This window comes from Mesoplodon densirostris, chromosome 9 (genome assembly GCF_025265405.1).
Source record: "Mesoplodon densirostris isolate mMesDen1 chromosome 9, mMesDen1 primary haplotype, whole genome shotgun sequence".
In the NCBI taxonomy this organism is placed as follows: domain Eukaryota; kingdom Metazoa; phylum Chordata; class Mammalia; order Artiodactyla; family Ziphiidae; genus Mesoplodon; species Mesoplodon densirostris.
In genome coordinates this window covers 112,812,842-112,825,596 of record NC_082669.1, presented here as the reverse complement: position 1 = coordinate 112,825,596, position 12,755 = coordinate 112,812,842, and the positions used below count along the sequence as shown (strand labels likewise).

General features: G+C 45.1%; 1 protein-coding gene across 3 annotated transcripts in view; it reads right to left on the bottom strand.

Moving 5' to 3' along the window:
- DNAJB6 (DnaJ heat shock protein family (Hsp40) member B6) overlaps positions 1-12,755 on the bottom strand; it is a 56,189-nt gene that overhangs the window by 14,643 nt on the left and 28,791 nt on the right. For 2 of the 3 annotated variants that reach the window (XM_060107574.1, XM_060107577.1), the window contains exons 6-8: positions 8,636-8,767; positions 7,117-7,258; positions 6,569-6,639 (exon numbers count right to left, since the gene is read on the bottom strand). In XM_060107574.1, coding sequence (XP_059963557.1) covers positions 6,569-6,639; positions 7,117-7,258; positions 8,636-8,767 — 345 coding nt within the window. The remainder of the gene's footprint in view (positions 1-6,568; positions 6,640-7,116; positions 7,259-8,635; positions 8,768-12,755) is intronic. The other variant, XM_060107576.1, reaches the window with a different exon arrangement.

Below are 12,755 nucleotides of genomic sequence, written 5' to 3'. Positions count from 1 at the left end.
GTCCTGAACAGTCGCGTGTTGAATGAGATTTAGTAGGTATTAACACTGGCAAGAAATCTGGGAGAAAGTTGGTTGTTTTTAACACATACAAACGTTCCAAGTAAATTAAAGAAGCAAACAGACATACAAGTGAAAGTACATGAAAAAAATATGAAAATTTTTTAGTTGTGGAACATGTAGGACATTAAACAAAAGGCCACCCCAAAAAACCACACAGTACGTCAAATGAACACATGACAACTGAAAAGGAAAATCACTTTAACAGAGCAGGCGAAGGACTCATAAAACAATGATGTAAGAGGGCCCTGTGAAATCAGGGAACAACTGCAGAAAAACAGGGATACCCGCCAACAACCACCAAGAGGCTCCACCTCATCTAGTAACCAGAAATACGACTTTTAACAATTGTTATCAGACAGTACTGACAAGCACGTTGGTAGGCACATACTCTGTGGAAAGCAGTTCATGGCTACCAGCTTTAGACGCACACATTTCTCCACCCGACTAGTCAACTTCTTCTAGGCGCCCGACTCAACACAACTCCTCCTCCAAGGACACGCGCGCCACGCCAACACCTCAACAACCACGGGAACAAAGGAGCGCCGAGGCTCCCCAGGCTGCACTAGACTCTCAGGCCAGAGCTGCGACGGGCGCCAACAGCCCCAAGCACAGACCACGGGCTGGACAGCTGCCCCAGCCAGGCGCACGGGACCACAGCCGTTCCAGAAGCAGCTGGAACCCAGACCCTGCCCGGCAGGCGGCCAGCAGCCAGTTCCGGGCCTCCACAGGACCCTTCCGCCACGCTCCCCCAACACATGAGCACGGGCCGACTGCGCACGGTCCCCTCAGGCGGCCCACGGGAAGGGGAAGCACAGGTATCACGCGTGGAGACCGCCTCGCCTGCCCGCCCGGTCCTGGATCCCGCCTGGATCCCATGCTACCAGAGGCCTGGGATCCCCTCCAGCGCGCCATGTGTCAGGTGAGACCCCTCGGCCTCGGCTTGGGGCCGACAGCAGCAAGCGCAGCCCAGCTGGGTGAAGGCTCCAGGCACCTCCTCACTGCCGCTGACTGAGGGGTGGCGGAGGGGAAAATGTTCCCCCAAAGTGGAAAGACAGCAGCAGGAAAGGGTGACTCTTCCCTGGAAGCAAACGCAAACCAGAGGGAGAGGGGGGTGTAAAGCCCAGTGGACAAAGGGGCTCACCAGGAAGCTCGGGGGTCTGGCTGCATTGGGCTGGGAGGGGCCCAGCCGCGCCCCGTGGGTGGTCCCCATCTTCCCCCTTGTGCAATCGCAGGGGAGCATTTATCACCTCTTCGGTAAATGCAAGATTGTTTTAGGAGCTCCAGAAACATTTTTAATTAGGAGGAAATCCCACGTCATCCCACTTTTAAGTATAAACGACTTGAAGAGGGGAAATCATTTGGCGGTCTCTTTCTGGTACAACCAGAAAAGAGTGGTTTCTGAATGGGTGTCTGCTAACACTCCGAAGACACCGGGGGTGGTCTCCATACGCTGTAGTACACGGCACATCACACGGCAACTGGATACAACCCACTCATACAGTTCACGTGTCTCGAATATCCTAAATGACTTCTTTTCCCCGCTGGCTTCTGCCCGATGCTGGCCATCCCAGTCAGAACTCAGTGCCCTCGGACACCTGTGCTGGTGGTCGTCCAACCAGGTTCCCTAGTGAGTCGGCTAACATATGTATGTATGTAGGTACAGTGTGTATGATAGCAAATTGTGCAACAGTGGACCTCGGGGTGTAACAGCTTGTCCACATTTGAAGATACTGGTACTTGACATCCTCTTAAGGAAATGCTACCTCCAGAATTTAAGCTGGAAAGTCACTGGAATTACTGTTTCAAGAAGAATAATATCTACGTGACTTTTTAGATTTTTGGTACATACATCAAGAACTGTGTGCAAACTGCAATGTCCTGTGTACTGATCCTCAAAACAACCAATAAATCTCAATTATTGAAAAAAAATTAGGGGAACAAGCCTAATATTAGTCTCTTAAGACCGTGGTCATGCTGTGCCCACCCGCTGCGCCCACCTGGGGTGGAGGGATGGCCACCAGAACGCTGGGACGGCCCCTGGAAGGACCAAAGTCTGACCACTACTTCCAGGAAGGCCTCAAAGAGGCCACCTCTCCCTCCCGGCTTCACTGCCTGCAGTACTCTCATGCACGTCCACACCCTGCCCGCGGGCTCACGCTGCCATCCCCTGAGTGGAGCTCCGCAAGGGCAGGGAACTCCCCGCATCACACGGTCAGGAAATGTGGTCTTCTCTACGAGACAACGGGAGAAGGATGCGACACCGCTTCTGCTACAGCATGCCCAGCTCTGGGTCCTACTGTAGGCCTGGGACACGCTCCACCTAAGAAAGTCCTGTTCTCGTGACGCCCTACCGATGCCTCAAATGCCTTCGGGGACCAGGACAGGACAAGGGAAGGGGTGGGGAGAACAGCACGATGCTGCTGTGCTCTGTGTTCCTTTCAAGAAGCAAATCAATCCTACTGGGATAGAAAAGGACAAGTAATACGCTGCTACACTTACTAGACTGTGAAACGTACCACCACCATGGACTATCCAGTGGTCCAAAGAACAGAGAAATGTCATAAACCAAGATGCACCCCACACCCAGTCCTCCCAAACCAGACCTGGTGGTCCCTCGGTACACTCGGACTGGGAGATACGGTGCTCCCAGGCTCCCAGGGCAGCACTCCAGGGGCACAGTGGAAATGAGTGCCATGGGATGATTTATGCAACAGATTAGGGAATGCTTCCAGCACCACGGGCTAGGGAGAAGCTGCAAGAAAATGGGCAAATCCTGCCCTCGTGGGGTCTGTATTCCTATGGAGGCTGGACTACAGAAGAGGAGTCTTTGTTCCCTGAATGCTGGGGCCAGAGGGAAAAGGAGAAATAGTCACGGCTCTCCACAAAGTGCAGAACTCGCCCGGGTCCAAAAGCTCAGTTAATGCCTCTGTATGCAGTCTGGTAAGAACAACTTACAGAGGGCACGAAGCAAGGAGCCAAGATTCACCTGAGCAAAGAGCAAGCGCCGGGTCTTCTGACGCCCAATTCCACTTCTAACAAACAGGACTCTCTCCAAAGTCCCAGCCAGGTCTAGTCTGTGGAAATCCATGATCACCATGATTTCTAGATTTCTGACTGACAGAGAAACAGCTATTGTAACCTTCCCTCCTCTGACCTTTTCAAGTAGCAAGATGAAATAACTAATTTAGTCACCAAAAAAAAAAGAAAGAAAAAAAGTTGTCTTATCCCATTTTAACCACGACTCATACTCAGTACTAAATCTCCATCTAATTAACCCAATTCATTAGAATTATAAGGAACAGCAGATTCAAAGGTGCTGAGACAAAAATCAAAAGTCACCCATGTGACCAGCTCTAAAAGCAGAAGCCTTAGACTGACTTCAAGGACGCAAGATACGGTGACTGAGGAAGAATCTAATTATTTAAGCAAATGTTTCTAGACTCGCAGCATTAAACCACCCACTCTGAAAAGTACCAACCACCTTGAAAATAACTCAAAGGGAGGCAGAATCTCGTACTTCATTTAAAAAAAAAAAGAAAAAAAAAGGCCACTGGGTCATATAGTTCAACCTCCACTTGACCATATCAAGTGCTCAAACTCCCTCCACAATTCTGTGCTTGAAAACCTCCTGAAACAGTAATAATTATCCCATTACTGAACTTGCTGATGGCTAACCACTGAGAAGCAATAGCAGAGACAATTAAATGAATTACAAATTACTGTTGGATTCTCTAAAAATAAAAATATTTTCATGTGATTACGTAGTGCTGAAAGGAGAAACAAGAGCAGTCCCTGAAGAGGCTGAGGATAGCTAGTGTGTAATCAAGCAGGAATGGTGAGGCTTTAGTAGACAATAAACAAAGTGAAAACTGACTGGAAAGATGCTGTCCCACACATCATGTCCCTGGAGCTTCCCCACATCTGTACTGAAGACTCCAGCAGGCCAGATACACAGGTTACAAGAGTAACTTCAGGTAAGTCTAAAGCTGTCTCTGCAAACTTCTATAATGTGCCCTTTGTGGACCCTCAAGAGGAAGAAAGATGAGCTACCGGGGCAGGTGTGACCAGTGGTATCTACCTGTATCACAAAGAAGCAGTAACTGGGCTGCTAAAAGCAAACCTGGAACCTTTGGAACCTGAACCGAAAAGGCAGGAATGAGGCAACCAGCCATCACTGAACTACATCAAAGCAACGGAGGTGCAAAGTACAGTGAACAAGAAAACAAAGCGTAAGTGAGAAAAGCCCAGCACACTGCTGCCCCCTTAACACTGTGCCCCGGGGAACTAAACAGAAGACCTCCATCCTGAGCGACTATTACGATAACCCCGAGCATGGAGAAAACGAGCGCACACACCATGCGACAGCCCCGGCGGCGGGCTCACCCAGACAGTGGGCACCAGCAGTGTGTGGGGGGCTCAGTCTCCCGCTGCAAAGGCATTCAGGGCTACAGGAAGATTTTTTTTTTTTTAAATCAGAAAGTATAGGGACTAACAAATGACCAGACCTGTAACGTAAATTAAATGCTCTTGTTCCAAGTCACTCCTTATGTGGGTGATACTACCAGCGCTGCAAACGACACTCACCTAACCGTTCACAGCTGTTTCACAGCACACTGGACTCAAGGCTGCAGGAACGAACTTGACTGCTTCCAAATACTCAGGGAACAAGACCCGACAGCAACAAGTCCTCTTTCCTATTTAATTAACATTCCTATCAACAGACGTGCAGAATAATGGCAACTTTCCCAAGTGGGAATGGTGAACGTGTCACTGTGATGCTCCCCTCCAAAAAACGTCACCAGAAGAGGTTCATCTTCCACCTGCGCCCTCAAGTGGAGCGACTTGCTCACCACCGGGGCCGCACTAAACCCGACCGTCTCGGGACATTCAGACGTGTAAAGCTAAGGTTCCGATAAAACGCTTCCTGGGACACCAACAACTGTGGGCTGGATGAGACTTCTCTTCATTTCCCTGGTGTCCTGAGGGGGCCATCGAGCCTGTTCTACCGAATGGTTCGTTCCACCCATCAATGAAAAGTATAATCTCCAAGTCAGGGAACTGGCAGCTGTTCCTGTGAGCTTCTCACTTAGTAACAGAGAATCCACCTATCCTGACAGCAACAACGAAAGCAGACGTTCTGGTACTAACTAGGGTTTTAGTTTGTGAAAGTAGATTCTACAATGTGGTTTCCCAGCGTGTGGTGTGCCTACACCTTCTCCACAGGCTCCGCGAGCTAAGACGGCGGGCACACGGAAGCCCCTTTCCTTGTCTTCCCGGGTCCAGCTGTCTTCCAATACTTACATTCAAGTTTGCAATGTCTTTTTAAACACCTTCTTCTAGCAGTTTCACACTGCTTAGTCCCCAAACAAACTCGAGTGGGGCAGTATAAATACAATCAAACTCTTGTTTAATATTCCTCTGGCTGGAATTCTAGTTATCAATGGTTACCGTGACAGATTATACTGATTGAGGAACACACACCTTTATACTTGCCCACACCTGTATCGTTCCATGACTTTACTATGCATGTTATCTGCAAATGAGCTGGCATCTAACATAACCTAGAAAACCACAACATGCTCTGAAGAATGGAAAACCGGACAGCCGCTTCCTCCCTCACCAAAGAGATGTTCAACACATTGCTAATCATTATTCAACACTGACAGGAAAATTTCCATACGCACTCCAAATACACCAAAGAACATACGTAACTGAAGTCCAGCATCGGCCTTAGTGACCAGACACAGCAGGAAGGAAAGGACACCCTGGGAGCCCAGGCACAAAGTCACACACACACACACAGGAGGCCTCGCCCCACTCAGGAAAAGAATGCACCAAACACATTTGCATTTATTTTCTTTTTTTTTTTTTTAAGCAAATGACAAAGACCCAGTTTACCAGCTTAACTTTTTAAACCTAAGCTTAACACGTTACATATTTAAACAATTGTCAAAACTTACTAAGTTGCCAGCATTCATGCACAACTAGAAAACATCCTCAATTTATATTAAACCAGAAATGTATTACCATTAATGCATTAATATCTTTCACTACTAAATACTGAAAAAAATTAAAATTACTTTTGTGGAAGATTCACCCTGGTGATGTCAACTTCACAGCAGGCTGACACTACTTGGCTCATGTTTCAAACACAATGGAAAAGCAGGTCCGTGCTGGTGTTAGTGTACGGAAGAGTCACGGCCACCTTGGATTACGTTTAATAAAAAAGCAAAGTGCATACAGAGATTTACAACAATTTTAAAGACAAAAAAAAAATGGTCCTATCGTGTGGTCCCAACAATAAACTCAAAAGTCTATGACAAGTAGGGCTCCGATGAGCTGTGTATAAATACTTTAGATTAAGTACAGTTACACTGAGAGTCGAGTTCATGTGAAATCTTCAAAAAAATGTTCCTGTCAATCCTCCCATGGCGCGCGCCAGAGGGAACGCTCTGCTGCGCACGTGCGGCGAGCTACTTGTTATCCAAGCGCAGCAGCTGCTCCTTACCATTTATCGTCAAGGACTTCAGCTGGCCGTCTTCTTCGACTTCCACTCTCTCTTGACCATTCTCGACAATCCTGGGCGGGGAATAAGAGGCATTTTACAATCTTGTTATCAAATAAGTAAACATGTATGTGAATATAAATGCATATTTTTACAGGACTTGACACAGATATACGTGCAATTACTAATTTTGTGGATGAAGCCACCATGCTGAGGACAGACGTTTCTTAAAATCTGACACTGAACACGGGCGCAGGCACCAGCAGTCAAAACGGTCACGGTTTCACTATGAGTGGTTTCCATTTTACCATTCCAACACACTATTACCCATGAACATGGCTCTAAATAAGGGTGATGTCTGATATGTAACACTGAGCAAAAATTCAGAAGGAAGAGCTCTAAATCGGAGATTAAGATTCTCATGGCACCAGACAGACTTCACATGCAACCCGTATGTCACACACTGGAGGGTGTGCAAAGAAAATGTGGCACCACTGAAACACCAACCACGCCTACTTATTAGAAATATGAACGAGAGAAGATCACTGTACCTCTTTGTAGTGATTTTTCTGCCATTAACCACTTTAGTAGAAGTTGATATCGATTTGTAGTTGCCCATCCCACTGCCACCAAATGCCGTGGAAGAGAATGAAGTGAGGCCCCCATGACCTAGTGAACCAAAGGAAGTGAATCCTGCAGGAAAACAGGAAAGAAAGATTAGAGGCTCGTATGTCCACTGTTGATTTAATGCCCACATTTCCATCAGAGCCACAGGGCAGGAGGGACCCTCCCCCCTCACAAAGGGCCCTGCTGAAGGGGAGCGACTCGGTGCCGTGCATCCCACGAGAACGGGGCGAGTTTCCCGCCACAGGGGGGCCAAACCCAACTTGCTTCTGACTCGCTCCTTGTAACTGTGACCACAGGGAATAAAAATCTTAATTACTAAAAAAGCTGAAATAATTTTAGAAAGAATACCACAAAGAATTATCTGGAAAAGCATGGGTCTGCAGTTCACGGACTAATTCTCAATTACATGGTGATCGACTACGGACACTGACTTCCACAGCCACACCAAAGCAAGCCAACTTCGAGGCTGAGACAGCTTGCTTGTTGAAAGAACTTACCTACCCGTCCCACTCCAAAAGGCCCACATCACAGCACGCGTCGCACACTCCCTAACAACTCTTCCTGAGGCTCCTTAAAGGTAAGGACTGTGTCCCACACACGTGTCTTAAATGAAGTCCTGTTGTGATATTTTTAACCAGCTCTATTTTACTCTCCCTTTCACTTGAGCAGGCTACATGGCATCTAGCGAAAGGATCTGCTGGACGGAAGTGCACCAACACCTGCCCTGTGTAATCAAGTCCTGTTGGTATCTGAGGAGAAGAGCCCTCGCAGGTGCATTGTGCGGGGAGGCCTGTACAAGGAGCACAGCCAGTTCTCACCACAGAGCATTTAAACAAAAATGAGCACCAGAAACACAGCAGCTCCTCTGTTAAGAGGAACTGGGTGAGCTTCAAAGAAAAGCTAAGATTACAATTCTTCAGGTGAAACACAGGGTTGCATCAGGCCGTGTGCATGTGACTGCAGCTGGTGCAACAGCTAAGCTCCATGCGGCAGGGCGAACACAAGTGACCACGCCTCACCTGGGGACTCAGCTTGGCTCTGGTCACACAGAGACCTCATTAAAGCCCCACCTCCTGACCCCATCAACCTGGACTCTCCTAAGATACTGGAATTTTTTTTAACTGCTGAGGTTAGATAAAAAAGGATTTAGTGAGATTGTCTAAGTGGGTTATTTCACAGTTCTTTATCTCAAAACACCTTACTCCTTTTAACCAGAAATTTCATTAAATGCTGGCCACCTTTAACAGTTAAGATCAGAAGTAGGTTTTCAAGTATAACATTCTTGGGAAGATTAGGAAAAAAATGTAGGTTACTAAGCACAGCTTTGTACACATAAAAAATACTGGCAAATCTATTAAGCTGTTCTACCAAAAGGCATACACGTACTGCAAAGTGCCCTAACTAAAAGAGCACTGCACTGATGTCTGATCAGACATTTAGTACCTGTATCAAAAGAAGAAAATCCCCCTCCGAAAGAGGGAAATCCACCGAAAGTGGAGAAAAACGACCCCGTGCCTCGGTTCCGGCTTCCGCGGGGGCCCCTTCGATTCCCAAAGAAGTCCTCAAACGGGTCTTCTAAAAACAAACAAAAGTGCTTTGTGAAATCTTGATTCAATTTTGCTTTTTCACAGGAGAGCTTCAATAAGCGTTAATGCCTTATGATACACTGTTCCATTAGGAGCAAAAAAACTTACCAAGAAATTACAACAATGTAGCGTATCTACAGAGCAGCCAAAAGTCCATCTAACCAACAGTTTTCCTTACTTGTTTAATGCAACTAAAGCTAGAATACATCGGGGATTTACAACAAACAAACAAAAAAACACAACACTATATATATAAATATAAAACTCAAGGTCATTAATCTGCACTACAGACTTGGACAGAGAGCTGTTTTAACACAGCCTTTTACTCAAAGTTCTGGTAGACACTGTCCCAGCTGACGCCATTTAAAAGGTTAGGATGATTTCACACCTAAGTGGTCGTACTGCATGGAGTCTGGGTTGCCTTCTCCAAAGTCATTCAGGAATAAAAACAAAAATGGATTTTTCTAACGTATTTACTTATAATGCAAGAGAACGCTGTAGCAAAGTGAGTAAAATTTAACAGCTGGTGATTCTGAGCCAAGTGCTAAGGAATCCCTTTTACTTTTCTGTAAGCCTGACATCTCAAAAAAATTTGAGAAAGGATTAGCTGAAGTCAAATCTGAATAAATGTTAATTGGCAGACAGTACATTATACTTTAATAGAAAATTATTAACGTGAATAGGTATCATATTACTACTGGAGATACCAAAATGCTCCTGAAAATTAAAATAAGATTAGCCTTGACAGTTTAGGGGCTTTTTTTGGTTGTTATTATCAATCAGTGAGCACCTACTGAAAACATGAATTATACAAACTTAAAAAAATTCACTGAGGTTCTATGAAATTAATCAGCACTATACTTTTTTTTCGAGGAAATGGGAATTCTTTAAGAAATAAAAACAAGGACTCCTGATGGATGAGTAAGCTAGAAATGCATGTCGGGGAAAGAGAAAAGCAACCCACGACACACAAACTACAGAATTAGCACGGCATATTTTTAAGACAAGGCAAGAGTGACCAAAGCAGGAAGTTAATGCATCTGAGTAGTGAAATGAAAGAAATAAAAGTAAACAGAAAAGTTAACACACAGTGAGCACGAAACCAAGTAGAAACTGAGATTCATGGCGCACTCATGTTTACAGACAAATGTGACCTGAGCAGCGTGCCACACCCCCAGGGTAACTGGCAGTGACCTGAAAGGATGTGCGAGAGCGCTGTTGCTCATAGACCCTGAGGAATGACCAAGGGCTAGGCACGGCCAAGGCAGCTTAAGGGATACTCAGAACGGGGGCGAGGAAAGGGGTGGCGAAACAACACGGCCGCACGCTCCTAGAGCCCACGCTCTGCACCAAGAGCAGCCCCCGCCCGTCACAGCTTCAAAAAGCCTGTGCTCAGCAATGAAGACCCAACGCGGCCAAAAATAAATAAAATTTTTTAAAAAAGCAAAAATAAAACCCAACCTACAAGGCCTCTCTTAAATAAGAGAGCTATGCAAAGTACACGAAAACAGACCTGAAGAAGCAAACATTTAGAAAACCTGGTCACTGGTGGCCTGTTGAGAGACCAGAAAGAAGGAATGCTACAGGGAGAAGGAGTGAACATGTGCACAGAGACCAGGTCCACCGCCCCAAAGGGGACCCGAACCCCGCGCAGCACTGGGCAAGGGCTGCTGCTGTTAACAAGAAAGCCCCAGGGCCTGCTGGTCTTGCATTTAATTCCCACGTTCCACAGTAAACGCCACCGTTTTCAAACACAACTTTAAGAAATTCATTTACCAGCTACCTTGTCAACAGGGCTTACAGTCCCATTATTACCATATTTAGAAGTGTAAGTAGAAAATGAACCATAAACTTTATCTAGAGCTGGAGACATTTTGTAAATTTCTTCAGCGACTTCATCCTGTTCAAATAAAATACAAGCATTCTATTTACTAAGTCACCTTTTACCTTATTATCATGGCCTACACACCTTCAGTGACACATTCTCTATAGATCCGATCTACAAGATGGCAGATAATTAACATTCTTATGTTACAACCACCCACGTTAAGCACACGTAATGTAACACGTACAGTTTAAACTCACAGCGCAGTAATTTTCTCTTTCAAGCAGTAGCCGTTAAGAAGAATCTACAGGACCAGCTTTAGATATTCACTATCCATATATGGATTCCTAAACGACGTGTTGTTCTGCATGCTCTAAAATTTTATTTTACTCTGAATCATGTTGTTTGTGTCCTTCTGTAATGTTCCTTTTATTACTGCTGTAACAGTTATGTTACAACTTAAGGTTTATACAGTAACTAAATCTTTAAAGATTGTTCACAAGGCTTTTGAGACCAACTTAAACTAGTGTCCATGTGATACCACCACTAAACAAACGGTTTTAATTTGTTTACATGAAGCTAAATTACGCCTTTCATAATTATAAAATCACCTTCTTCAGAAGCTACTTCAAAAGATGGTTGAGGAGTATGTTGTAAGAATAAGGCCAGCTAGCTTTTCAATGACATTTTCTTGTACTTTTGTATTCTTTTCTTTTTTAAATCTTTTATCTTGCATTTTTCTATTATACAGCCTAAATATGACTTTCTACAATTCAAGCGGTCACCGTATTTTAACGTGTAATTTCAGATATTACAGTTAACGCAAAAAATGAGAAGTCTCATTTGTCACAGTCATGGTGACACCAAAAAACACATTAAAAAAAAAAACTCATGATTAGAATGATGTGTTGTTAACAGGCGCCGCCACTGTGAGATCAGGCAAACCCTTATTGAGAGCTTCCCATCGCTGGCTGCTGCTGGTTTGGGGAGTATGGATCATGAGCTTCTACAATCCTCAGCCCCCAAGCTAAATACAATTTTTAAAAGACCCTTCAAATCCAGCAATTCAATTCTACTTCAGGGAAATCAACTCATCAAACATGGAAATAACTTACTATACTAAAGGAGTCCAAAGCATTTATAGTGAAAACTGAAACTTACCTAATTTTCCAAAAGAGTAAATGAATGGAGAGCATGTTAAATGCAAGTATTTGAATGCTCATCAAGTCTACGTTTTAGAAAAAGGCAGAAGAGAACACACACACACACACACATATATATATATATATACACATCCCAACATAATATCTGAAAAATGTTGACAGTGGACTTTCAATTGGTGGTAAGACAAAGGTTGATTGCCCTCCCTCCTTTTATCTCATTTACGGTTTCCAGTTTCTTACGTTGAGTCTGTTATATTATTATTTTTGAGGTTAGAAGGGGCAAATACTGCATTTACTTCAGAAATAAGTTTTAATAAGACATGTCAACATAACCAAATATTCTACCAAGTACTTTTTTACTTTCACTCCCCCAGGGATACAGAACCACACAACCAGCCGAGGTGCCTGCTGGGCAAAGGGAATATGGACCAGGTGGAAGAAGGAGGTAGTTACAAACAGCAGCTACGACCACAGACCCTGTTACAGAAACAAGGGTTGGAACTGCCGGGTGTATTTCCTCCTTATTTCGTTACGAATACTTTGTGCATACATGTTATTCATAAATACTAAGCACAGCTTTGTCTTCTTGCCTCTTTTACCCCCTTATCACATCACATCAAGTGCAGGCTTTGTATGTACCACAGTGTTTCAGCTATGGGACAACAAGGATAATGGGAAGTTCAAGGACCTCACCTCCTATTTGGGAGAAAGGTTAGCGCATTCTCAATTACATGCAGGACAGCCATCGCGTGAGGCACGATTATGATCTTGCTATTGTCTCTATTTGGAGATCAGCATGGTTTAAGGAGATAACGAGTGTGGGTGCCGAGTTGGGACAGCACACAGCTTCTGTGTGTCAACTTGAAGGGGCCACAGCACCCAGCTATTGGGGGTATCTCCGAGGGTGTTCTCGGGTGAGATGACGGTTCACATCAGTAGGCTGAGTAGAGCAGACTGGCCTCCCCAATGTGGGCGGGCCCCATCCCATC